The sequence below is a fragment of the Salminus brasiliensis genome, chromosome 1, assembly GCF_030463535.1.
Source record: "Salminus brasiliensis chromosome 1, fSalBra1.hap2, whole genome shotgun sequence".
NCBI lineage: Eukaryota > Metazoa > Chordata > Actinopteri > Characiformes > Bryconidae > Salminus > Salminus brasiliensis.
In genome coordinates this window covers 15,386,579-15,409,732 of record NC_132878.1, presented here as the reverse complement: position 1 = coordinate 15,409,732, position 23,154 = coordinate 15,386,579, and the positions used below count along the sequence as shown (strand labels likewise).

Below are 23,154 nucleotides of genomic sequence, written 5' to 3'. Positions count from 1 at the left end.
AACCACTCCGAAACTTCTTTTTTGAAACTCTACCTTTGTTTAGAATGTTGCCAACGACAGTCTTTTTCGCCATGTGTAGTTAGCTAGAGGAGCAGTGCACTTAAAGGTGGAGCGAGGGTCAGAAGAGCACACCATCCAGCCAAGATGATGACAGGAGCAAGCCCACCTGGATCACTTTTTTGCTATGCAATTTTTCTTGGATTTATACTCCCTCTTTGCCACATGCGACTATTCACCAATCATTGGGCGGTCAGAATATCAGGAGGTCAAGAAAATGCTGATTTGATTGCGGACAAATATGGATTTTTAAATATGGGTCAGGTATGTAGTCTACATTGTATGTGCTGCATGTAAGTTTGACCACCAAGCCATTATTTCTAGGCCATTTCTGGACAAAATCATCTCTGTTCTTCGTTAACTGATCAATGTTCAAATATATCAAATGAACCTGTTTTAACTGTAAAACAACTTCCTTATTTCCCATAAAGTTGAAAGTCACACTAATTTACATTTCCTCTGGGATTCATTTCAACATTTAACTAAGGCAAAATGGTCTTTGGTCACTCAAGAAGGCCTAGGCCTGACTCTTTGAGTATTAGCAAATGTAATTCCTCCCCTGTAATTAACATCATGCATCCACTGTATTAAACAACATGTGCTTTACTTGCTTTGTAACTTGTAGTTTTTCAGTGGATGAACTTTTGCTTGAACGATGGCTTTGCTGTATTAGATTCTCTAACTGAGTCATTCATCTCTTTTATTATGTATGTGGGTAACCATGCAAGGTGAGCTCTCAAACCACAGTGGCCTACTGAATGAACACAACTGGGCCCAGAATGAGTTAAAATACACCCCAAATAAAAACATTCCTACATTCAAAAGGGGAATTCCCACAGACTGTTCAAAATGTCTGCATAATCCAGTGGCTGAATTAAAATGGTTCATTGTAAAGACATTTAGATGCTTGGTAATTATAGAAACCATGGGTTGCATTTTGATATGCCTATCAAAATGACCACTGAGTTTGGACTATTTTCCCCTGCAACATTCTTAAGGTACCTTTTCACATATACTTAAAACACAAGCCTGAGGCCACAAGTATTGTAAAATAATATCTAAGGCTTCTCGTAGTGAAGTTGTAATGATGTTGTGTAATTTCTTTCTGTAAGGTAGCTTCAAGTGGCCTGTGAACAATTCTGAGTAGGTTTCTCTAGAACAGTGGTTTGACCATTTTGAAAGACTTTTTGACTGTACTATTTAATTATAAAGGTATTTTGATAAATCAGTGGAATTTGTCTTCAATATACACTCTTAGACATCTTTAAAAAAAAGTGATGCCATTGAAGAACCACTTTTGATAGATGTGTGAGTGTGAACAAGCTTGATATAGGTAAAGAACCTCTTTAGACCTTTAAAATGTTCTTCACACTCATATCTAAAAAATGTATTTAATTGAACCACTCAAAGAACCATTTGAATCATCTTTATTTTTAAGAGTGTAGAAAATAGTAGTAAAAGTTGTTTATCTTAAGGTTTTATGACATGACAGTGTGAAACACCCCAGAAAAAAGTTGTCCTTTAGCCTTGGCTAACATAATAACGTCATAGCAACAAGGTATCAGAGAGTACAGATCAGCCAATGGCTTATGCACCCACTGAGTACGTTCCTCTAGCTCAAGTTGCTCCTTTCTGGTAAGTTTATCAGTGCTGTAAGATGATCCACCCATTGGCTGAATGGCATACGTCAAGGATTGGTGCATAATTTATACTTCTGCCTGTCATGGTGTCGCTGCAGGTATGCAGGTGTATGTTTTAGGCACACAGGCCAATTCTGTTTCCATATTCTGGTGCAGATCGGTGGACTGAGGGACCACTACCACTTCCTGCACCCGGGCAGCATGAAACGGTCAACCGTAGCGAGCCAAGGGAACCACAGCCTGATAGCAACGGAAAGCAAGGTGCTCATATTGTGTGTCTGCTGTTACTGAGAAGCCACTAAATAGTTTATGGGTCAGACTACACATGCACCTGCAAGCATACACACACAGTTACATCAGTGCACTGAACCATACTGATGCAGCCTCAAAATTGCCAAGAAGCTAATTGATCCAACCTTAACTAATAGTATTCAATTATTCATTCTAAACACTCCCTTTTGTAGTTCATGGTTGCGCTTCGTGGTATGTAACTGTGTGCCCCCAATGTAATTCTTTATTGTTTCTCCTGCCAAAGGTGGAGTGGATCCAGCAGCAGATGGTTCATAGTAGGGTGAAACGGACCGACAGAGCCAGTGAAACCCATTCAACCAGCTTTAACGACCCAAAGTGGGGCAGCATGTGGTACATTGTTAGTATCCTACACAATCCGGTCAGACATGTAGAAGAACCTAACCTAAAGCATTACAGCTTACAGTTTGAGGGTGCACTAACTAGGAATAGGGAGAATTTTGTCTCTGTAGATTTCCTCTGCAGGTCCAGAACTGAGTGGAGCTGGATGGAGCTGCATTTTTGTGTAGAATCCTGTAATATTACTCTACGGCATCAGTCCACTACTTTTTCACTTCTGTGGCTCGTAGCTTAAAAATGCACATGTACAGCTGTTCATAAGGGGGCGCAATATGTATTTATGGTAGTGGTGTAAAAGTGTTTGTGTTGTTTTTAAACCAACAATAGAATGCAAATGTTGCATCAATCAATGAAAATATTTTAAGACACACATTCCTTTAAGAAGAGCCTGGACCAGTTCAAAATGTACACTCAAATATTAAAAATAATAAAGGTAAAATAGTTGAATCTATTTCTAGATATTTATACTTCTTTTTAGTCATTTTATCAAGTAGAATTATTTTATTATATTGGTGGATAGTAGAAAATAATATCCCAAGTTAGTGTAAATAGACTAGAGACCAAATATACCTCTAAGCTTAGCTGATCTCAATTGCTAAAGGTTTTGCTTGATTTCAAGCATATTTTTAGAAAGAGATATCTAGACTGCCCAGAAATAATACTCACTACAAAAACACTCAAGATGAGAAATACTAGATATATTTTAACTAGATTTAATCAAATACAATATCATATTATTTTTTTCCTATTTAAGGAGAATTCTGCCTATTAAATGACATTGTATTTCTTTTAATGTTTGATAAAGAAATTTGCATGCAAATATTACAAATATTTGTGATATCATACATATTGACATAACATGGAATGATTTCCCTGTTCACAAATACCTCAGTATATGGTTAAAAGAAACCAAAGAAAAAAGCATAAACAAAACATTTAGATTTGGTGCTGCATTTAAAGCTGCATTGTGTGAGAATTGGTATTTTCACTCCAGGGCTCCCCCTACAGGTGGGAAGTGCATTTAACTTTTACTCCACTGTAGTCAATACAAATCAGGCTATGAGATCCCTCTCATGGACACATTTTATATATGAATTTGTTGACAAGCTGAGACATACAGAATCAGCACTGAAAGTGGAACAAGCATAAGGACTGAGGGGGTAGAGTAATATTACAGGATTTTTACACAAATATGACTTGGGTTATGCAGCATTACACAATTCTGCTCCACCAAAGTTACATAGTGCAGTAGCAACATTCCAAGCCTGCAGGCCAGGCAGTGGCAATGACTGAGATGCCATTCTCTTTATTATGAACCAGTGTACCATCTAAATTATTCTGATGTTAAGGATAAATTAAATAATTAAGAATGTTGCCTTAAGCATATTTGTTTACTAAAAAAAATCAGTGTGTGTGTTTACTATGCCGTTACCAGGTACTGTAGTTAAAATATTTTTACTTAAATCATACTGTGGTGTAAAATTCACAATTCATACTGTAATGTGAAATTTCTGCCTTGTTACACCTCTAATGAGTACCATGCCCCACTGTTCTTCAGCACTGCGACCACAACTGCCTGACTGACATGAATATTAAGGCAGTGTGGAAAAGAGGTTACACAGGGAAAGGAGTGGTGGTCTCTATTTTGGATGATGGAGTGGAGCGGCAACACCCCGACCTGAAGCAGAACTATGTAAGTACTCCAGGTGACTCTGTCTAAATGGAAGGAAATTAGTGAAATAAAATAGATAGCAGTCAAAATGAATAAGGAAATAATTATATCCATATCTTTTGACTTATGGTTATTGTTCATGTGTCTTTGTAAGGATGCTCAAGCCAGCCACGATGTTAACGGAAATGATTCTGACCCCACGCCACGATACGATGCCACAAATGAGAACAAGTCTGTACCTACCACACTATGAAAAACCTTATCTTAACTATATTCATATTTTATACTTATTTTATAACCTCTATCTGTTTTCAAATTAGACATGGGACAAGGTGTGCTGGAGTGGTAGCTGCCGCTGCCAACAACTCACTGTGCATGGTTGGAATTGCCTACAATGCCAGGATAGGTGGTATGTGTTCATGATATACAGACAGTGTCTCTGCATTTGTATGTTTAGCAAATCTAGACATGAACGCCGACCCTTTACATTCAGGTGTTCGTATGCTGGATGGAGACATGACGGACATGGTGGAGGCCCAGTCGCTGAGCCTGAGACAGCAGTACATTGACATCTACAGCTCTAGCTGGGGGCCAGATGACGACGGCATAACAGTGGATGGTCCTGGACCCCTTGCTCGCCTTGCTTTAGAAAACGGCATAAGAAAAGTAAGTGTTTATGTGTGTGCGAGAGAGTGTGTTCAGTTTTTAATTCCTGGAGTATAAATGCACAAAGCAGAGCTATGTAGCAATAGTGTGTTTATATAAACCCGCACAAAGTAATGACTAATTTTAAAACTTTAATTGTAGCATCTCTAAATAGACTGGTCTCAACTTTATCACTCATGGAGAACTTAAAGCCCCAGTGAACCCAAATCCAATTTTGTCAGGTCAATCTTTCTCATGTGGGCACTCAATACACATGTACAAAGTATGCTGCATTAATAGCATTCAATTAACCCAAATGTTTTTTGCCATAGTTTCCCCCTTTTGATATAAACTGTGATGAGGTGCTATTCTTAGGTGCTGCTTGTTTCACAGCACATGTGTTTGTTCTCCACACACAGTTTTACCAAAACTATCCTTTCAGTACCATCTCACTCCGTTCCAGTCAGAGAAATGTACCAAGCAACCAACATAACTAGCAACCTAAATCTATATCAACCAGCATAATAAAAGCTAGAAAGCTCCCAGGCAAAATCACACTAGCTAGCCAAAGCTAAATCAACCAGCATATGCAACATTTTACTTATTTATTAAAATATTGGGACCACATGCTTTTATCATTCATTATTTGTGTTCTTTTAATATTACACTTAATTCTTGTACCATACGGGCAATTTGAAAATTTTACGCCATTTCATTTGGGATATTAAAGCGCAGGGAATCCTCTACAGCTCTGGACAAAAGTAAGAGACCACTTAATTTTTTTCTTAAATTTATATCTCTATGTGTATTCCAGTCATTTCATTCCTGGTATTTCATCAAACAAAGCTGAGTTACCTAAATTATGAATGGCATAGTGAAAAGTCACCCTGAAAGTCACCCAAAAGCAATGTGAAAGACTAAGCAGTTGTCATTTCTGCAAATAAATGTTTTAAATAGCAATATTTCTTTTTGGAATTTAGGGGAAATGTTGCCCATGATTTATGAAATACAACACAAATGTTAATTTCCCTAAACACATTGCCTACAAATAGTAAAAACAATAGAGAAACTGATAATGTAGGGTGATCTCTTATTGTTTGCGGAGCTGTATATTGCAATACTAATGATATATGTATAAAATACGCCCTGTGAATAACTTTCCAATTTGCAATAAAATATTGAGATATGTCATATTTGTCATATGTTTCTCTTCTGAATGAAAACTGGGCAGTTCTAATCTTGTATCCACTAACATAAGGGAAGCTAGCAATGTCTAAGCTAAAGCTAACCCAACCACACGTAACTAAAAGCCAGTGTAAGCAATATTTTATCAGACTCAAGTCTTGTAGTTGTAATCCAAACATTGCTGGATGTTGAATATAAGTATCATACAAGTATTGTTTATACATTGTGTTCCTTGAAACTTTAGGTTAAAAATGTGACTGTTTGGCAAATATTTGACATTAGTGAGTGCTGATCTCACTTTTTCAGAACTATAGAAACTGCACCTATAAATGAATAGGTTATGAAGCCAAACCTGGATTAAACCACCTTGGGCTAAGCTAAATCAGAAAATGTCTTCACAATACAAACAAAACATTTTTTTCCATGCAGGGTAGAAAGGGGCGTGGCTCCATCTTTGTGTGGGCGTCAGGCAATGGGGGCCGGAGGAAGGACCACTGCTCATGCGATGGCTACACCAACAGCATCTACACCATCTCCCTGGGCAGCACTACCCAAAGCGGCCGCAAGCCCTGGTACCTGGAGGAATGCTCCTCCACTTTAGCCACTACCTACAGCAGTGGGGAAAGCCAAGGCCTGGGCATTGTGAGTCATTCTGTGCTTTTTGAACTGTTGAAGATGCTGGGTGAAAAGGTTTGGAACATCTGCAGGAACTGTGTGACGTCACGTCAACATGGACCAGAATCTCAAAGGAATGTTCCCAACATCTTGAGGAATAAGGATTGTGCCACAAAGAATTGAGGATTTTTTGAGAGTAAAAAGAGGCCCTACCCAGTATTATTACAGTGTTCCTGGTTTTGTAGATGTGTTATCTGAGCTAGTAGTGTTAGCTTATTCTAAATGACCAAATAAATACATAGCATAATTATATATATTAAGTCTGAAGTTTTGCCACAAACAGTTGGCATTGATCCCTCTTTTCATCATTGGAAGGTTTTTTCATGCTGTAGCTGGGATGCTTCCATTAAAAAAACTTTTCCACTCAGCTCTTCCATCCTCTGAGGCTGGGGGTGATGTGGTAGGGTCCAGGGCTTATAAAGAGGGCAGTAATTCGAATACTAATGTGCCTGCATTTGACATATGAACAGGAGCTTAATCTGAATGGCTTGTTGAATCCCATGGTTTTTAATCTAAGCAGCCCACAGAAATGTACTGGGTGGTCTTACTTTACAAGTATGTTTTTAGGAACTCCAGAAACTCAACTGTATATGCAAAAGAATTGAAAGGGAGTTTTTCCTAAAAACCTATTTCAAAACCAGCATTTGCTGGTATCTGCTTTCAGATTCTCTAGGATGGTCAAGGTGGTAATAATTTGGTTCAACTGGTCATACTGGTGAACCTGTGTGGTCAGGCTTTTCGGGCTTTGACATGTTGGTCAAAAAGCTTGGTCATACTGGTTGATAAGCCTGTTTAAGAAAGACATGCTGGTAGATAAGCTAAATCATCAGTCCCAAACAAAAACATAGCCTATGCTGGTCAAGAGCTAAGCTAGAGAATCAACCAGCTTAACAAGTTCCACCATCTTGGACTGGCCAGACGTTTTTTAAAGAGGGATATTTATTTAAAAAAAAAACCTAACATAATGGATTCAGATAATGAAGCTTCCCAGTGTAGATTACCTGTAGGTTACATGGTTTTGTGTGTGTGTGTGTGTGTGTGTGTGTGTGTGTGTGTGTGTGTGTGTGTGCAGGTGACAACAGACCTGAGACAGCGTTGCACTGATGAACACTCTGGCACCTCAGCCTCAGCTCCCATAGCTGCTGGAATCATTGCACTGACCTTGGAGGCCAAGTAATGCTTAACGTTATCTGCTCATATGGAAATTTATGAGAAGATTATTTATTCTGTTGAATTGACATTAGTATAAACATTGTATGCAGAGGCTTTAAATTTACATGTAAATGTTATGCTCTCTTTAAACGGGACCTTAGTCCACTGCTGACCTGGAGGGATGTGCAGCACATCATTGTAAAAACATCACGCCGAGGTCACCTCAGTGCCCCTGACTGGGAGAGCAATGGAGCTGGATTTGATGGTAGTCCAACTGAAGTTTAATGGCTAGATATTATTCAAAAAGAATACAGTGGTTTTGGTTGCTTGTTTTTAGCAGCCTATAAAATCTTCTTGGATGCTGGTTTCTCTGTGATGTGTAAAGTGTACTTTTATTTGTCTTATGACAGTGAGTCACCTGTATGGGTTTGGGTTGATGGATGCTGAGGCAATGGTGAAAGAGGCAGAGACTTGGCGAGAGGTTCCTGCTCAGCACGTGTGTGAGGAAAGGACTGTTCAGAATGCAAGGTAGCATTGTAATTTACTCATGCAATGTGACTATGAAATTGTCAAGCTCATTCATACAAATTTTCCAATCTCTCATCTCCCCTCTTTCATTCTCTGTCAGAGTCATTAGTCCAGAGAGAGTGTTGAGGTTGGTCTACAAATCCTCAGGCTGCTCTGCCCAGCGTGCCCAGCATGTGACTTATGTGGAGCATGTAATCCTACGGGTCACCATCACACACCCACGGCGTGGAGACTTGTCCATAACCCTCACCTCCCCATCCGGTACCAAATCTCAGCTTCTTGCTATCCGGTAAGAATACACGACTTATTCAACATGATTTCAAATAATGCATGCAACATAAAAAAGGTTACAATTATTGTCAATTAAAGTCACAATTCAAGAAACCCCATCTCTAGCGGTTAAGTAGGTGAATGCAACAACACTGAACCCATTTTTTCCTTTTCCCTTTGTTCCTTATAAACACTTTAAATTCAGCTTGCAAGGATTTGCTGCTGTGAGAATAGTCGACTTTATTCACCACTTAAGATTTCTTTGTGATGAGCTCCAATTAGTTTATCAGTCAATATTTGTTTTACATACCACTTCTGCGTCCAACATTACTCCCACCACATCTAATAACTCTCTATTTTGGAAAAGCACTTCCACTCCAACAGCGACTGCATTCCACCATGTTTCTGTAACAAACAAAAAATGGGGAAATGGGGCAGAGTAATAGGGGGTTAAAGAGATGAGGATGAAGGAATGGGGCATTAAGGACATGGGTGGGATAATGTGGCGTCAGAAAGATGGGGATGGAGTAATGTGAGTGTCACAGATCAGGAAAAGTTGTTTTTCAGCGGTTTTCTTGCACTCAATATACTTAATACTTAACCTGTATATAATGCTAGTTATATCTGTACTGTGCTGCTCAGGCCCAATGACCACTCCACTCAGGGCTTTGTAAAGTGGGAGTTCATGACCACACACTGTTGGGGAGAGAAAGCAACTGGAGACTGGATCCTGGAAATCAGAGACACCCCATCCCCAAAGAGGAACACCCGATTACAGGGTAAAGGGCCACTTAATTCCTGCATGACAGCTTAGGTCTTCCACGTCTGGGCTCCTGGCATGTCCTTCCTTAAAATCTCATCCTCCTGAATATCGCAGTGCGCAGGCTCTGTGCTTTCTGTACTTTTCTAACCAGTATGTTTTATTGTGTTAAAAAACAGTGATGTATATTTGTAGTTAGATCATGTTATGGTGGGTCTCATTTCTCTAGGTAATGGACCCTTAAGTCTCTGCCAGCCACTTTGTATAAGGGCATCTTTTAATGCCGCATCTGAAACAAAGTAAATTGTAAATGTACAGGGTGACCGAAACTACAAAAATACTCACCACAACTTGGCAGCTACAGTCTGTTTGAGTTGAGCTGTTAGCATTTGACAATGATGTTAGCAGTTATATAGCAAAAGTCTCAGGAGGTCTCACTTGCTCTTTCTTGAATGTCTGCGTGTAGGGAAACTGTTAGAATGGACTCTGGTGCTCTACGGCACCTCCAGCCACCCATATCAGCGACGTGAACAGCCCCGCTCAGCTGAGATGTCCACCGGTGATGACAACACTGAGGAATACGATAGTGGGTTTTTCACCTTCATTTAATTCAGTGGCTTTAGAATTGAATTGAATGTTTTTTTGATAAAAAGAGATTCAGGTTTAAAGTTGGACACAATCACAAATATGTACTCATCTATGTCAGCAGTAGTCATATCTAGCTTATCCAGCATATCTGGGTATAGATATAGTGTAATTTAGCTTAGCTGGACCACATTCAAATAATTTCTAAGCATAATCAATGTTCAGAATGGTAGAAAATGGTGATGTGGTAATTCTTCCATACAAATATGCTGACATTCTTAATCTGGTGGGTATAGGATGCAAGTTTAATCTGAGCTATTTGCACATTTGAATGTTTTCATGTGTAAAAATATGTTTACATTAAATGTACATTAAATATACACTATGGTAGTCCACTTTTACAAGGTAGCACAAATCAACCAAACACTGCATTGGACCAAATCAAACCATAAATGTCCATAAATTAAGTAATTTAAGTAACTGAGTAATTAAGTAATTAAGTGACAAATCAATTCTTCAGTCTCATAACTACATAGAACCTTAAATTGAATTTTGTGGGGCACAAAGAGACAAAATATGCTAAACAGTTTCCAAATAATTCACAATAGTTTCCATGTTAGGATTAATAATTAAATAATAAACCCAGGGTCCAGGAGGGTTATTAGTGAATACAAGACCATTCTCTAGAGATTGTGTCAACTGCTATATGTGTATTCCCTGTGTATTCTCTATTTTCTGCACATCTATTCTTATGCACATCTATTCTATATCTTTCAAAGGTTCTTGTGACCCAGAATGCAGTGAAGATGGCTGTGAGGGGCCAGGTCCACATCAGTGTATTTCCTGCTTGCACTATTTCTTGAAATTCAAGAATGGCACCAGGTCTGACTTTCACTTTATTTATCCATAGTGAATCACAGGTCTCAAGACTGATGATAAATCATCTCTCCTCTGTGTGGGTGCATGCAGGTCGTGCGTGTCTCAGTGCCCACAGGGCTTCTGGGGTGACAGGAAGCGCTGTAAGAGGTGCTACTCTGCTTGTACAACGTGTACAGGCAGTCGTAGTGACCAGTGCTCGTCTTGCAAGCCTGGACACCACCTGGATGAGGAGAGCAGCAGCTGTGTGACCAGTTGTGGAGATGGGTACTACGTTGACCATGGCAAGTTGGTGCAAGCAGGGCTCATGACAGCACCCTTACTCTTAAAAATAAAGATGCAATTAAAGAACCATGATTCCTTAAAGAACCATGTTTGCATAAGAGATGTATGTACCATATGTATAGGTTCTTTACCAATTTGAAGGTTCTTCACAAGCACATAAATCTTCTACAAACATGGTTCTTCATGGAATCAAAAGTAGTTCTTTGGTGGTATGACTTAAAGAACCTTTGTCACACCTTATTTTTAAAAGCACAGGGAGCAGTTGGGGGGACAGGTGCCCGCACCCAACATGAATATTGAGGAAGGAGAAAGTACTGATTCTTCTGTGCCCACCACTTCCTGGTGGTCCAGGGGCTCAAACCAGCAACCTTCTGGTATAAAGCCTGCTTTACTTACCTGTCAGCTACGGCTGCCCCCACATCAAAATATGTAAACATGTACACATGTAATATGTATGTGTGTGGGTTCTCAAGAACCTATGTAATCTTATTTGTCAAGTCACTTGTCTGATGTTAACATTAGGGCATAGAGACCAATAGTAAAAAACATGACCATTAGAAGGCCAAAGAGTTGGGTCAGAGTACTCATACTCCCTAATTTTCCCAAAACCCTAATTTTGCCAGTTTTGACTTATATAACCATATTGACATATGGTTGTCTGGGCCGAGGTCAGTGATATTAATGCTGCGCAAGGAAAGCTCATGCAGAGCCTTGTTCTCTACATCTATGAGCATTTTTGAGAGAGTTTCCTGCTCACATGATTTATGGTCACATATGAGGAACATTGATATCTGCCCTAAAACACACCCACAGAAATACCATTGCATATCAATGCTTCTTTTTACAGATACCAAAGGATCTTTTCTAAGTAACATATGATGTACTTTATTTATCCCTTGTCCCACTACAGAGCAGAACATGTGTAGGAAATGCAGCGAGACCTGTGAGAAGTGTACCTCATCCAGTATTTGCACTGAATGCACAGAAGGCACAAGGTAATAGAGGTCATTTGCAATCACACTATAAGCAAACAGGGTTCTATAAAGCTAGTTTCTAATATATATATATATATATATATATATATATATATATATATATATATATATATATATATATAACCATCTACAAATGTTTCTCCACCAATCTGAAGAACTAGCATTATCATGGTTCTATATGTACATTTACATTTAAGGCATTTAGCAGACATCAGTGCTTCACTGTTTACTCAGAAAATATCCTTAGCTAGTTTGAATAGGCTACAATAAAAAAAACTCTAAAAAGGCTAAATGCTGCCAAATACAAAAGTTAGCATGAATACCTGGATATACAATGTTCAACATACGCTACATGCTGCCTTTGGATTGGGCTTTAGTCTGCGTTTGAAGACAACAAGCAATTTTGCCATAGATCCAGTTGCTTTAACCTTTATTCCATCCAAAAGTGTTATTACAAACTTCTATTACCTAAAAATAGCCACACCCATTTGTACAGAAGTCCCTGTAGTTACTGAGTAATACAGGGGTTAATAAAGAACCCTTGATAAACACAGTATTTAAGCAGGTATAAGATGAATTTCATTGGTTATAAGGAATACTTTCTGTAACTCTCGCTTTCTCTCACTCAGCCTAATTGGAAACAAGTGCCAGAAGAGTTGTGAGGCTGGTACCTTCTACAGTGAGCAGAGTGATGCTTGTGAGCCATGCCATGCAGCCTGTGCCACCTGCGCAGGTATTGACCATAAGATATGTCTCAACCAAGCAAAGCAGAGGGAATGTAGAACTGATTTGACTGGTGTGTGGTCTGCAGATTTAACCTGGTGGTTTTAAGTACATGTTTGTGAGTTTCTGTGTGTGTGTCTATGTGCAGCTGCAGGCCTAGAGTCATGTAACCGCTGTGCTGATGGGTATCTGATGGAGGATTGGATGTGTGTGTCGTCCTGCAGCCAGGGCTTTTACCCTACACAGTCTCGTTTGGACAACACAGGACAAACACAGAGCTTTTGCAGGAGGTATGTGTGTGTGTGTCCTTTTTTACATGAAGGTTCGAAATGCACAGCTATTGCAAAGTATTGTTTATAGAACCAGTCTGATCCAGTTCTGTAACAAATCCTGAAATATCATAGATTGGCTTGAAGTGCAAAATAATGTAAATGCAATGTAAATGTAATGTGATTACAACCATAGCCACATACAATATGTGTCCAAAAGTATCCAGACCCCCATTTTAACCTATTAGGCCCACACACTTCAATACTCATAACTATAATACGCTCGTTATTAACATCAGTCGCATATGGCCCAAATTAGAACCCTGTGGGACGTCCACAAGAAATGCTAAACCAAATTATTCACAATTGTTTCTGCAATATGATTAATAACTGAATAATAGCCCTAGGATATAAGGGGTTAATTAGAGAATTCTGCTAATTCAAGGTGAACCCTTTGCTAATACAGGCATTCCATTCAAGCATAGAAAAGCATTGAAAAGAGAATGTAATGCTCTGGAGCAGCCACACATGAGCCCAAGATCTCTATACCCAATGCCAAACACTGGCTTATTGAGTAGAAAGCTCCCCAGAACTGGACTGTGGAACAGTTGAACTGCTTTCTTCTGAGTGATGGAGATCTATCCAATATTTTTCAAATTGGTCTGAATTCTCATTTGTGATCCAGACCTGATCATCCACCATAAGTACCTGTAATTACTAATGCACTAATCCTCACAGCAAACAAGGAGTAGCTCAGTTTATCCAGGATCTACTATGCCTGTTCTTCTACATAGATGTGATGCCAGCTGTCTAGCATGTATTGGGCCAGGCAAAGGCAACTGCACTAAGTGTGTGGATGGGCACACACTGCAGGATGGTGTGTGTGTGCTGAGTCATGACTGCAATGATGGTGAGTAAGCTCATTTAACAAATCTCATTTAACATTCAAAAGTTGTTATTTGATCATAGGAGTGATCAGCATAGAGCATGTTTTCATGTGTGGCAGGTGAGTACCAGGATGACCGGGGAAAGTGCCGTGCATGTGATAGCACCTGCTATAAGTGCAAAGGATCAAAAGATGACGACTGCATTGTGTGTCCCTCCTCCCGGTGAGGATCAGTGCTTATTCTCAATTAGTCTACTTTTTTTTTTCTCTAAGGTTACATGATGCACTCAATGAAAAGTAGTTATTTTTCTTTGGAAACATGTCCGGCAACATATTCCTTGCTCGAACTGGATTTAACTCAGTAGTTAGTAAGCAGGTTTAGTAGTTGTATCAGTGTGCTGGATGGTGGCCGTCCAGTACCAGAATTGGCAAATCCTGGTGTAGACTAACTAAAAGTAAATGGACATTTTATTCATGCTTATTATTTTCCAATATCCTAAATGTGCATCTTTTGCTCCAGTCTTAATATCTTCTGGCCTCTGTTGTCCGTTTTTCTCCATCACTAGTTATACTCTATATTTGTTTTAGAAAAAAAGGTAGCAGTTGTTAAATGAAATCACATTTGCTGCCGGAAGAATTAAACAAATCCATACAGAAATGTGATCCATGGTAACATACTGATTTAAAAAATATGACATACATTAGAATATATGGAATTCCCTTTGTCCAACATATATTTCTCACATATATGTGACATGCTTTATATGTCCAAATGAATGCATTTAGCTTCTGTAAGTTGCACCTATTGCTGACACAAAGCTTGTCTAGTCCCTGTAGAGAAGTACTGCCAATAGAATAGGACTCTCTGGAGAAGATAAACATGACTCTATTGGCCTCATGCTGACTGCCAGCCGTGAGCAAGAGGGGTATAAAGCCCTCCAGCTCTGAGCTGTGGAGCATTGTAACTGTGTTTCTCCGCAGTCACTCAATCCGTTACTTTTGGGATGAGTTGGGGTGGTGATCATCCAACATTCTGACCTCAATAATGCTCTTCTCTCATCAAATCTTCCCAGCAGTGCTCCAAAATCTAGTAGAAAGCCTTCTCTGGACAGTAGAGACAGTTACTCCAACTAAAACAGGATAAACACTTTTTTAATACCCTTGATTTTGGAAGAAACAATAAATGAGCAGGTGTCCCAATACTTTTGCTCATATGATGTTTCAGTAACCTTTTACTTTTTCCTGTATTCATGCTTATTTGTATTTATGTTAAAATGCTATATAGTGTAAAGGAAAAAAGGTTTTACAGTCATCTTTAGTTTCTAATCTTTTATCCCAGCTGGTTAGATGAGGGTCGTTGTGTGGCACGCTGCTCAGAGGGAAAGTACCAGTCTAATGGGCAGTGTCAAGTGTGTGACCATACCTGTGCTAATTGTGTGGACACAGGCCCTGCCAACTGCACCAGTTGTGACAAAGGTGAGAAAACTGAAGGTAGACTTTTCATCATTCTTTGTTTTTTTTTTAATGATTTATCATGTCAGCACATTTATAGCTTAGAACATATGAAGTGTACTTCATCAGTTCACCATTAAAAATACAGTTTGGTTGTTATGGCTCTTTTGCCACGTTGGATTTTAAATAAAGCAAATGTTATGCAACTAATGCCATGTTAAATCAATCTGAGACAAAGCCAACACATCAGACATATTCACATCATAAAAATCTCCTTGCAGAATGCAGGCATACTGTAAACATGTCAAGGTAGTGTAAAAAGAATAGTACATGCATGACATCAGAGGGTTTATCACAAGATGCAAATCACTGGAAGAATACTGTACTGGCCAAATGACAAATAAACAGCCTGTTGAACTGTTTATGTGTCTGTCACTACTAATCTGATCCCAAGTGGGCACAGTCTGAATAATTAGAGTCACAACTGACAGCTGACTTATATAATAAAATATAGATATTTCACCACAAAGGCTACTATTAAGTGAGCTAGAAACTAATATAAATTAACCAATATATGTCTTTCATTTCAATATAAAGCAGTAAAAACTGTGACTGTACTTATCTGTAATTATGAGCTGTTGATGTGTAACTGATAGTATTAGCCACCTTAAGCTTGCTATTATGTCATAATGTTTGCTTTCACTTAGTCTTAATGGAAGGTCAGTGGTAGTTATAGGCCATTGTATAATATTTATTCATTTATTGATTTAAATTCTAACGTAGACACCAATGTTATCTGCGTAATAATTGTATTTTCCTTACATCTGAGTTGGTCAGCAAGCTACTGTTTTTGTATTGTTTGGTACATGTTCACTTACCCCTTTCTAAACCTCTTCCTGAAAGCACAGTATCATTTGTAGTTATTATCCTAAGAGTCTAATGTTGCTGTTAATCTAGATGGGCACAACTGTAAAAAAAAAAAACACAGGGGTCATTTTCAGCTCTGTCCTCTCATTTGATGCACACATATGCTACGTAAAATTGCCAAACTGCCAAATGTACTCTCTTTAAATGATACTGAGAAGCTGGTGCATGCATTTATAACCTCAGGATTGGATTGCTGTAATGCCCTTCTGGTTGGAGGTTCATGCAAATAACTAAATAAGCTCCAACTATTCGAGCATGCAGCTGCTAGAGTGCTCACTAGAGCTAGGAAATATGATCACATTAGTCCAATTCTCTCATCCATGCACTGGATTCCAGTTCAATTCCACATTGATTATAACATATTCCTTCTCATTGTTTTTAAGTCGCTCAACGGTTTGACCCCACAGTGTCTTGGGAAACTTCTTAAACCCTAAAACCCATCACATACACTTTGTTTACATGACACTGGCCTTCTCTTATAAAGCTCCCCCACCCCCAGCTCTGGGATAAACTTCCTGTTGCTGTACGGGAGTTAGACACACTCTCAGTGTTTAAATCTAGATTAAAAATGTACCTTTTTACTCAAGCTTTCGGTTAATCCATCTACATACTGCCCTGTTCTGCTTGCTGATGTAGCCTGTAGTGATCCAAACACTGTTCTATACTGCTCTGAACTTTGAATTATATTCAATACTTGGTTTGGCTAATCAGTGCTTCATGAAATGAATGGATCGTTTTTTCTTTCTAAATGTGATTATGCTGCTGTTACAGATAAGTTTGGAGTGGACCGCTACCTATATGGTGGGGAGTGTGTGGCTGCCTGCCCTGAGGCTCACTTCCACACTGTATTAAAAACATGTGAGCCATGTCCAGAGCAATGCAGACTTTGTTCCTCTGCCACACACTGCCTCAAATGCAACAGCTCATATTACCTCAGCCATGGAGCCTGCACACCCCTTGAGTGTGGAGAGGGTAGGAGGCATTGTTCTTTCAGTATGTAATGTATTTAGAGCTGTAGTTGGTTTGTACAGACATTTTATCTTACCCCTAAATATATTCATTCAGCTAAGACATGTTTGGTGTCTGAAATCTGCTTCTTTAGTTTTGCACTATATTCATTTGTAAATACAATTTCAGAAACACTAAGGTAAAACAGCCTTTAATGTACCATGAAATGCATTTATTGAGTATTTTACAATGTTATTTGATGTATAAATAATAAGTATGTAAAAAAAAAAAATGCTCAGATACAACCCTGTTATTTTGACAATAAAATAGCTTAACCTGGACATTTTGGCCGGTTTACGGCACCGCGGCAGCTCACAGGAGCCACATATCCAGAATGACTTCCATATTCTGGGCAGGGTATTGATACATTTTTGTAGTGTAAATAAAAATCAGAGAGTCAAGACTGTTATGTAAGAGTCTTGGGGTTTTGGAACAGGGCTGTTTTACAGTGCTTGTTTTGGCTATGCCAAATTTTCTTTTTAATAAAGACATGACGAGTGTTTGAGTGTTCGCGGTATGTCACTTCCATGTACCGAATGTCTGTGTACATTTTTCAATTTTTGTGCACTTTTAAAACTAACTGAAACTAAAATAAAATAAAAAATAACTTAATAAAAATGAATAAATATTTCAAAAAACTAAGAACCCTGGTGTGTATGTGTGTGTAGGAGAGGTTGAGGACCCAGAGTACGATGACTGCATGGCATGTGAAGAAGGCTGTAAGAAGTGTGTCCTTTGTAAGTTCTAATGTGATATCTAGCATTACTGCCACACATTACACCCTGACCTACTGTTGTCATAAAAAGAAACACCCTAGTAAGCAGAGGGGAGTATCCACATGCAGTAGTTTATGCATGAACCGTACCTCAAAATGAGTCACTATTTATTAAAGCCATGTTGACAGTTAATAACATTTTGGCCAAGGTGGCCTTTGTTAGGGAAAACGTCAATAGCCCAGGTGGCATAAGCCCATATGACAAAGAGAGTGTTTCTTTTTCTAAGACTTTATGGGAGTTTTTAGCCTTTATAAGCTTTATTTGGTCGATTGCTCATCCAAATCACTGCTGTTTTCTTCTGTTACAGATAATCCCAAACACTGCCTATCCTGCATTGAAGGCTACTATAAGTAAGTCTTGTATGTGTGGCTAATTTTGGTGCATTAGCATGAGCCTTTGAGTTAGTTATGGCTAAAACATGTATGTATTCTTGTGCCGTTGGATGTGTGGCGCAGGTATGAAGACGGCTGCTATAAACACTGTCCTGCAAAGACCTACCCTGTAGAGGGTACAATGAGCTGTGTGGCCTGCGATCCTGACTGTGTCAGCTGTGATGAGGAGGAGTGCTATTGGTGCGAAACAGACCTGTTCCTCTCAGGTAGGACTTATTTGTGTGTGTCTGAAGCCTACCCATTGGAGCCTGATCATGGTTTTTGTTGTTTAGTTTTTCTACTCCAACATATTAAAACAATGACCATGTCATTAAAGAGCGTTAATTTGATGAGCCATATGTGCACTGATTGAACTGACTGAAAATACTGGGTCTACCCTGACCCATCCTATTAAACTTGGAGGCAACAGTAATAACAGTCATAGTAATCAGGATATAGATCTAGTCACACAGGAGTAGAGTACACTGTATTTTTGTACATGGCTGAGTCTAGAGAGGTATGCCATTTTATTTAAGATTAAAATATTACTGTAATAAATTTCTCACATTTGTTCGTATGTATGAAAAGGAAGAACGAGCAAGAAATGAAAGGAGAATACAAATAGTATGTGCTGGGGTTTTATAACTTTTTATAACTATCATTTGCAACACATTCTACCAGAACTGTCTGGAAAAATAACATCCAATAATACAGGCATTTATTGCAGATGGGAAGTGTGTACGAGAGTGTCCAAAGGGTTTCTATGGTGATGAGGACACTCAAGAGTGTGAGGAGTGTCACACAGACTGCCAGACATGCAGTGGACCGGGGGATGATGAGTGTGTCATCTGCCATGAAGGCCTGGTGCTGGCAAGCGGAGAGTGTGTGACAGAGCAAGACATCTGCCCTGCTAAAACCTACCTTTCTGGTGAGCCCCATGCATTACTGATATTTAGTGATTTGGCTTTTTCATTGGCAGTTTCTAGTCTATTTATTTATTCTATATTTTGCACTTATTATACAATTTCCAAAATAAGTTGTACTGTACTTTCTAGTTTGTGAAATATATAACATTATATGCCATCTGTATAGCCGCGGAAATCGATGCCATGTTTACAGGTAACAGTGCTTAGTGGTAGCATATACAATGTAAATAGCAGAGGTCCTTGAACAGAACCTTGTGGAATGCCACAGTTTGTATATACAGATGTTTCACCATTTACCTTTACAAAGTGATAGAGATAAGTCAGGTAAGATCTGAATCAAGATAGGACTGTTCCTGTGACATGTGGTGTGGTCTATAGTGTCAAATGCAGAACTAAGATCAAGCAAAACTAGCAAATATCAGCTTTGGTCAGATGATCACTCGTAATCTGTCTCTGTACTATGATAAGGCCGATGGCCTGACTGGAATTTGTCATTATTTTGATTCTCATGCAAGTATGAATTTAACTTTAGGGGGACTTTGAAATAAAGGGAAGATTTGAAATGGGCCTAAAAGTTTATAGTTTACATGGGCTAGATTAGGATTAGATTAAGACTTATCATTGCTTAAAGAAGCTTTATTCTTTCTGGCACCATATTTAAAAAATGTTAATTAAACTGCAGTTCTTAGAGCTTCATCTTGCATATCTGAGTTGGTGAAAACATGCTCTAAAAAACATTTTTTTAAATAGCTTTGTTTGGTTCTGTTATTCAGATGATGGCGAGTGTGAGGCATGCCATTCCTCATGTGAGGTGTGCTGGGGCAGGCTGAAGAATCAGTGCAGCACCTGCATCACAGGTCTGAATATTTACCTTAAACAAGTGTGACCATATCCCTCCATTTCCCTCAATTTCTGTCTACATGTCTTTTCTTCACTATGTAAATGCAGACTTATAAGATCTGAGTTGAGCTGAAGGGTTTTAGGACCAGCTAGGCCCACCTAATGGCAGTCTACATCCAATGTTTAGCTACTGCATTGTTAGCTTCTCTCTTAAAAAAGTACCACCCTTCACTGTCGTATTCAGTGGGGATAGCACTATAGAAAATAATCAGACCTTCTGCCTATTTAGCCAAGTTTTACCACAAATAATTGTTATCTTATCTTGGCCAGAAGGTCATCACACTAGTATGTCACGCCGATAAGATTTTGCCATAGTATGAAAACCATGATAAGCCCAAAAACAGTGAATCACGAACAGCCTCTCTAAAACAAATAAAATATAATGGCTTAGGCAATTTAAATAATTCAATAAGCATATAAATTCCTATATTTAAACCATACTGTAAGTTATGCATGCACAAAGAAGGTTAAGATACTTTAAGACTACTTTAGACAGTGATATAGAAATATTGGGATATAATTATTTTATTATAACATTTTTAATGGATTCATTATTATATCATAATGTCCACCCCTAGATTGATCCTGGATTTCTTATGAGATCATTTTCACACATTTTAGTTTTATTATAAGTCTGTGTGTGTGTGTGTGTGTGTGTTTCAGGGCGGTTTCTAACCTCAGAGCAGCTGTGTGTGACACGATGCCCGGTGGGCAGCTTTGGCAGCAAGGAGAGTGGACAGTGTGAGGCATGCCCACAGGGCTGTGCCCAGTGCCAGGATGAGCAGCGCTGCACTCGATGCTTATCAACTCGCAAGAGTGCCCTCTACTTGCAGAATGGACAGTGTGTGCGACAGTGCTCCAGGTTAGAAGCATTGGTTATTATTGCATATGCATTCCATAAACTTCAATGTGACCAAGATGTGTAAAAATGAGATGATAAAAATAGAACTTCATGAGATCTGAGCCACTTTTATATTTGGGTCTAAATCAGAGCCGCAAGATAAAGAACATTTTCATACTAATTAAAAACTTTTTTAGCAGAGGTATTTGCACAGTGCCCCAGCTCACCTCGTTGTCTGTGTTTATGCTGATTTCCTGTTAGTCTGTGTGAGAGACTCCTCAATGTCCCTCACACCACCCCATCTCCTCTAAAGCCCATTACTCAACCTCATCTCCCCAATGCCCCATTAATCCATCTCCATCCCAGTCTGTTTGACTAAACAAGATAGAAAAAGCCAGTAAGTGCACTGCATCACTGTGGGCAAAGAAACATGCTGTGCTGTCAGAAAAACAACAAGAAACATACTAAACAGGATGGAGTCCAAAATGGAGTCAATAATTACACACAATGCGGATAAAGTTATTCACAGAATTAGTGACATTCCACCTGGACAAGGATGTAAATGCTGGGATTCTATACAACTGATTTGTGAACTGTTTGAGTGACAGACAAGTAGATACTTCTTTATCACTTAGAGAACTGAGTACAGTAAAGATATGGGTGAACCTCCTTCAGAGAAATATCTGTGATACTGGTCAGGTGCATCTAAAAATTGTAACACAGGCAGTGACTGATAAACTCATAAGAGCTCATTCTAAAATAAATCAGACAGCGAATACACTTGATTATTCTCACAGCAGCTTATCGCTACGAGATGAATATTAAGTGTATATAGGTTTTGTAATTTCACTATTAAATATCATGCTCTGGTCAAATGCTGGTGATTTACCAAGAAGAATTTGTTGAGTATGTATGTAACATGATTAGCCATGCTTTGTGCTCATGGCCAGGCATGAAAGGCAGATCTAAAAGGATCTGAATCTCGACCAATGCCCCTATAATATCAATAATAGCTGAAAAGCAGACCAGTAATGTGAACATATGCATAAAGTACTTTGTATATGTACACGTAATTGAACTCCCAATGTTTAATTGGATGCCAATAAACAAACCTTGTGTCTTGCCTCCTGTCTCCAAACTCCTGTTGCTAACCTAAAACCCTCCAATTTTATGTGTTTTCTTACTGCCTATATGATATAGGATTCAAATGCAGCGATGTCCCTGTTTTCAGATAAAGCTGCAAAAGATCACATCTGCAACCCATGTGTTTATTTGTGTGTGTTTGTGCGTGTGCACTCTTACAGAGGCTACCCTGCAGGACTGGTGTGTAAGAGCTGTGCGCCAAGCTGTACATCCTGTGAGCACAATGCCACACACTGTCTCAGCTGTCAGCAGCCTTTACTTCTCCACAAACACCAGTGTGTGCAATTATGTCCACCCGCACACACTCCACGGGGTGGCGAGTGTGTGCAGTGCCCACAGGCCTGTCTCCTGTGCTCAGATGAAGGCCAGTGTACAAGTAAGAAAAAGACACAATAAGCACAGTTCATTTATTTGATCCTTTGAACAGTTGAAAGAACCCATTAGCTTGATGTGGTTTGTATAATAGGTCTGAACAATGAATAGTATTTTTAATGTAATTGTGTTTGTAAGATATGCTAAATACATGCTAATCAGAGTATAGCACCACCCGGTGGCATAACAAATTTGGTTTCAGTCAGGCCTTGCATGCTCAGGTCATTCCCAACCCAGTCAAAAAAGCGCTGCACACATATTTTAAGGGGTATTTTTGCATAATAATGGCTTTGTATTGCCTTATAGTCAATTTTAAAATAAACTGATATAAATCCACAGACTAGTTTGAAAGGCTTGGCTTTAAATGAATAAAAAGGTAATAATTATGATTTTCATTGACAAAAATAGAAATTATTTGAAAGCCGCTGCATGTGTAAACGTTGAACAGCAGAAGAGATTTGATTGTTTTAGCAATTTAGAAATTTGAAAAGCTCCCCCTAGTGGTCAGTATCTTTCTTATTCACTAATTACTGTGTATTAGAGTCTTCATACCTTAAAGGCTGTCATAAACTGAGATCAGGTAAGAC

At 38.9% G+C, this 23,154-nt stretch overlaps 1 protein-coding gene across 1 annotated transcript in view; it reads left to right on the top strand.

Moving 5' to 3' along the window:
* The first annotated feature begins 222 nt into the window (after positions 1 to 222).
* pcsk5a (proprotein convertase subtilisin/kexin type 5a) overlaps positions 223 to 23,154 on the top strand; it is a 43,079-nt gene continuing 20,147 nt past the window's right edge. Inside the window, exons 1-30 of the mRNA XM_072673034.1 lie at positions 223 to 321; positions 1,854 to 1,958; positions 2,233 to 2,346; positions 3,904 to 4,038; positions 4,172 to 4,248; positions 4,338 to 4,426; positions 4,511 to 4,683; positions 6,277 to 6,489; positions 7,595 to 7,695; positions 7,836 to 7,939; positions 8,085 to 8,202; positions 8,303 to 8,491; positions 9,115 to 9,251; positions 9,699 to 9,818; positions 10,597 to 10,699; positions 10,787 to 10,977; positions 11,889 to 11,973; positions 12,603 to 12,706; positions 12,845 to 12,986; positions 13,760 to 13,875; positions 13,972 to 14,074; positions 15,191 to 15,327; positions 17,002 to 17,202; positions 17,907 to 17,975; positions 18,322 to 18,364; positions 18,470 to 18,612; positions 19,113 to 19,313; positions 20,085 to 20,168; positions 20,875 to 21,073; positions 22,357 to 22,571. Coding sequence (XP_072529135.1) covers positions 223 to 321; positions 1,854 to 1,958; positions 2,233 to 2,346; positions 3,904 to 4,038; positions 4,172 to 4,248; positions 4,338 to 4,426; positions 4,511 to 4,683; positions 6,277 to 6,489; positions 7,595 to 7,695; positions 7,836 to 7,939; positions 8,085 to 8,202; positions 8,303 to 8,491; positions 9,115 to 9,251; positions 9,699 to 9,818; positions 10,597 to 10,699; positions 10,787 to 10,977; positions 11,889 to 11,973; positions 12,603 to 12,706; positions 12,845 to 12,986; positions 13,760 to 13,875; positions 13,972 to 14,074; positions 15,191 to 15,327; positions 17,002 to 17,202; positions 17,907 to 17,975; positions 18,322 to 18,364; positions 18,470 to 18,612; positions 19,113 to 19,313; positions 20,085 to 20,168; positions 20,875 to 21,073; positions 22,357 to 22,571 — 3,910 coding nt within the window. The remainder of the gene's footprint in view (positions 322 to 1,853; positions 1,959 to 2,232; positions 2,347 to 3,903; positions 4,039 to 4,171; positions 4,249 to 4,337; positions 4,427 to 4,510; positions 4,684 to 6,276; positions 6,490 to 7,594; positions 7,696 to 7,835; positions 7,940 to 8,084; positions 8,203 to 8,302; positions 8,492 to 9,114; positions 9,252 to 9,698; positions 9,819 to 10,596; positions 10,700 to 10,786; positions 10,978 to 11,888; positions 11,974 to 12,602; positions 12,707 to 12,844; positions 12,987 to 13,759; positions 13,876 to 13,971; positions 14,075 to 15,190; positions 15,328 to 17,001; positions 17,203 to 17,906; positions 17,976 to 18,321; positions 18,365 to 18,469; positions 18,613 to 19,112; positions 19,314 to 20,084; positions 20,169 to 20,874; positions 21,074 to 22,356; positions 22,572 to 23,154) is intronic.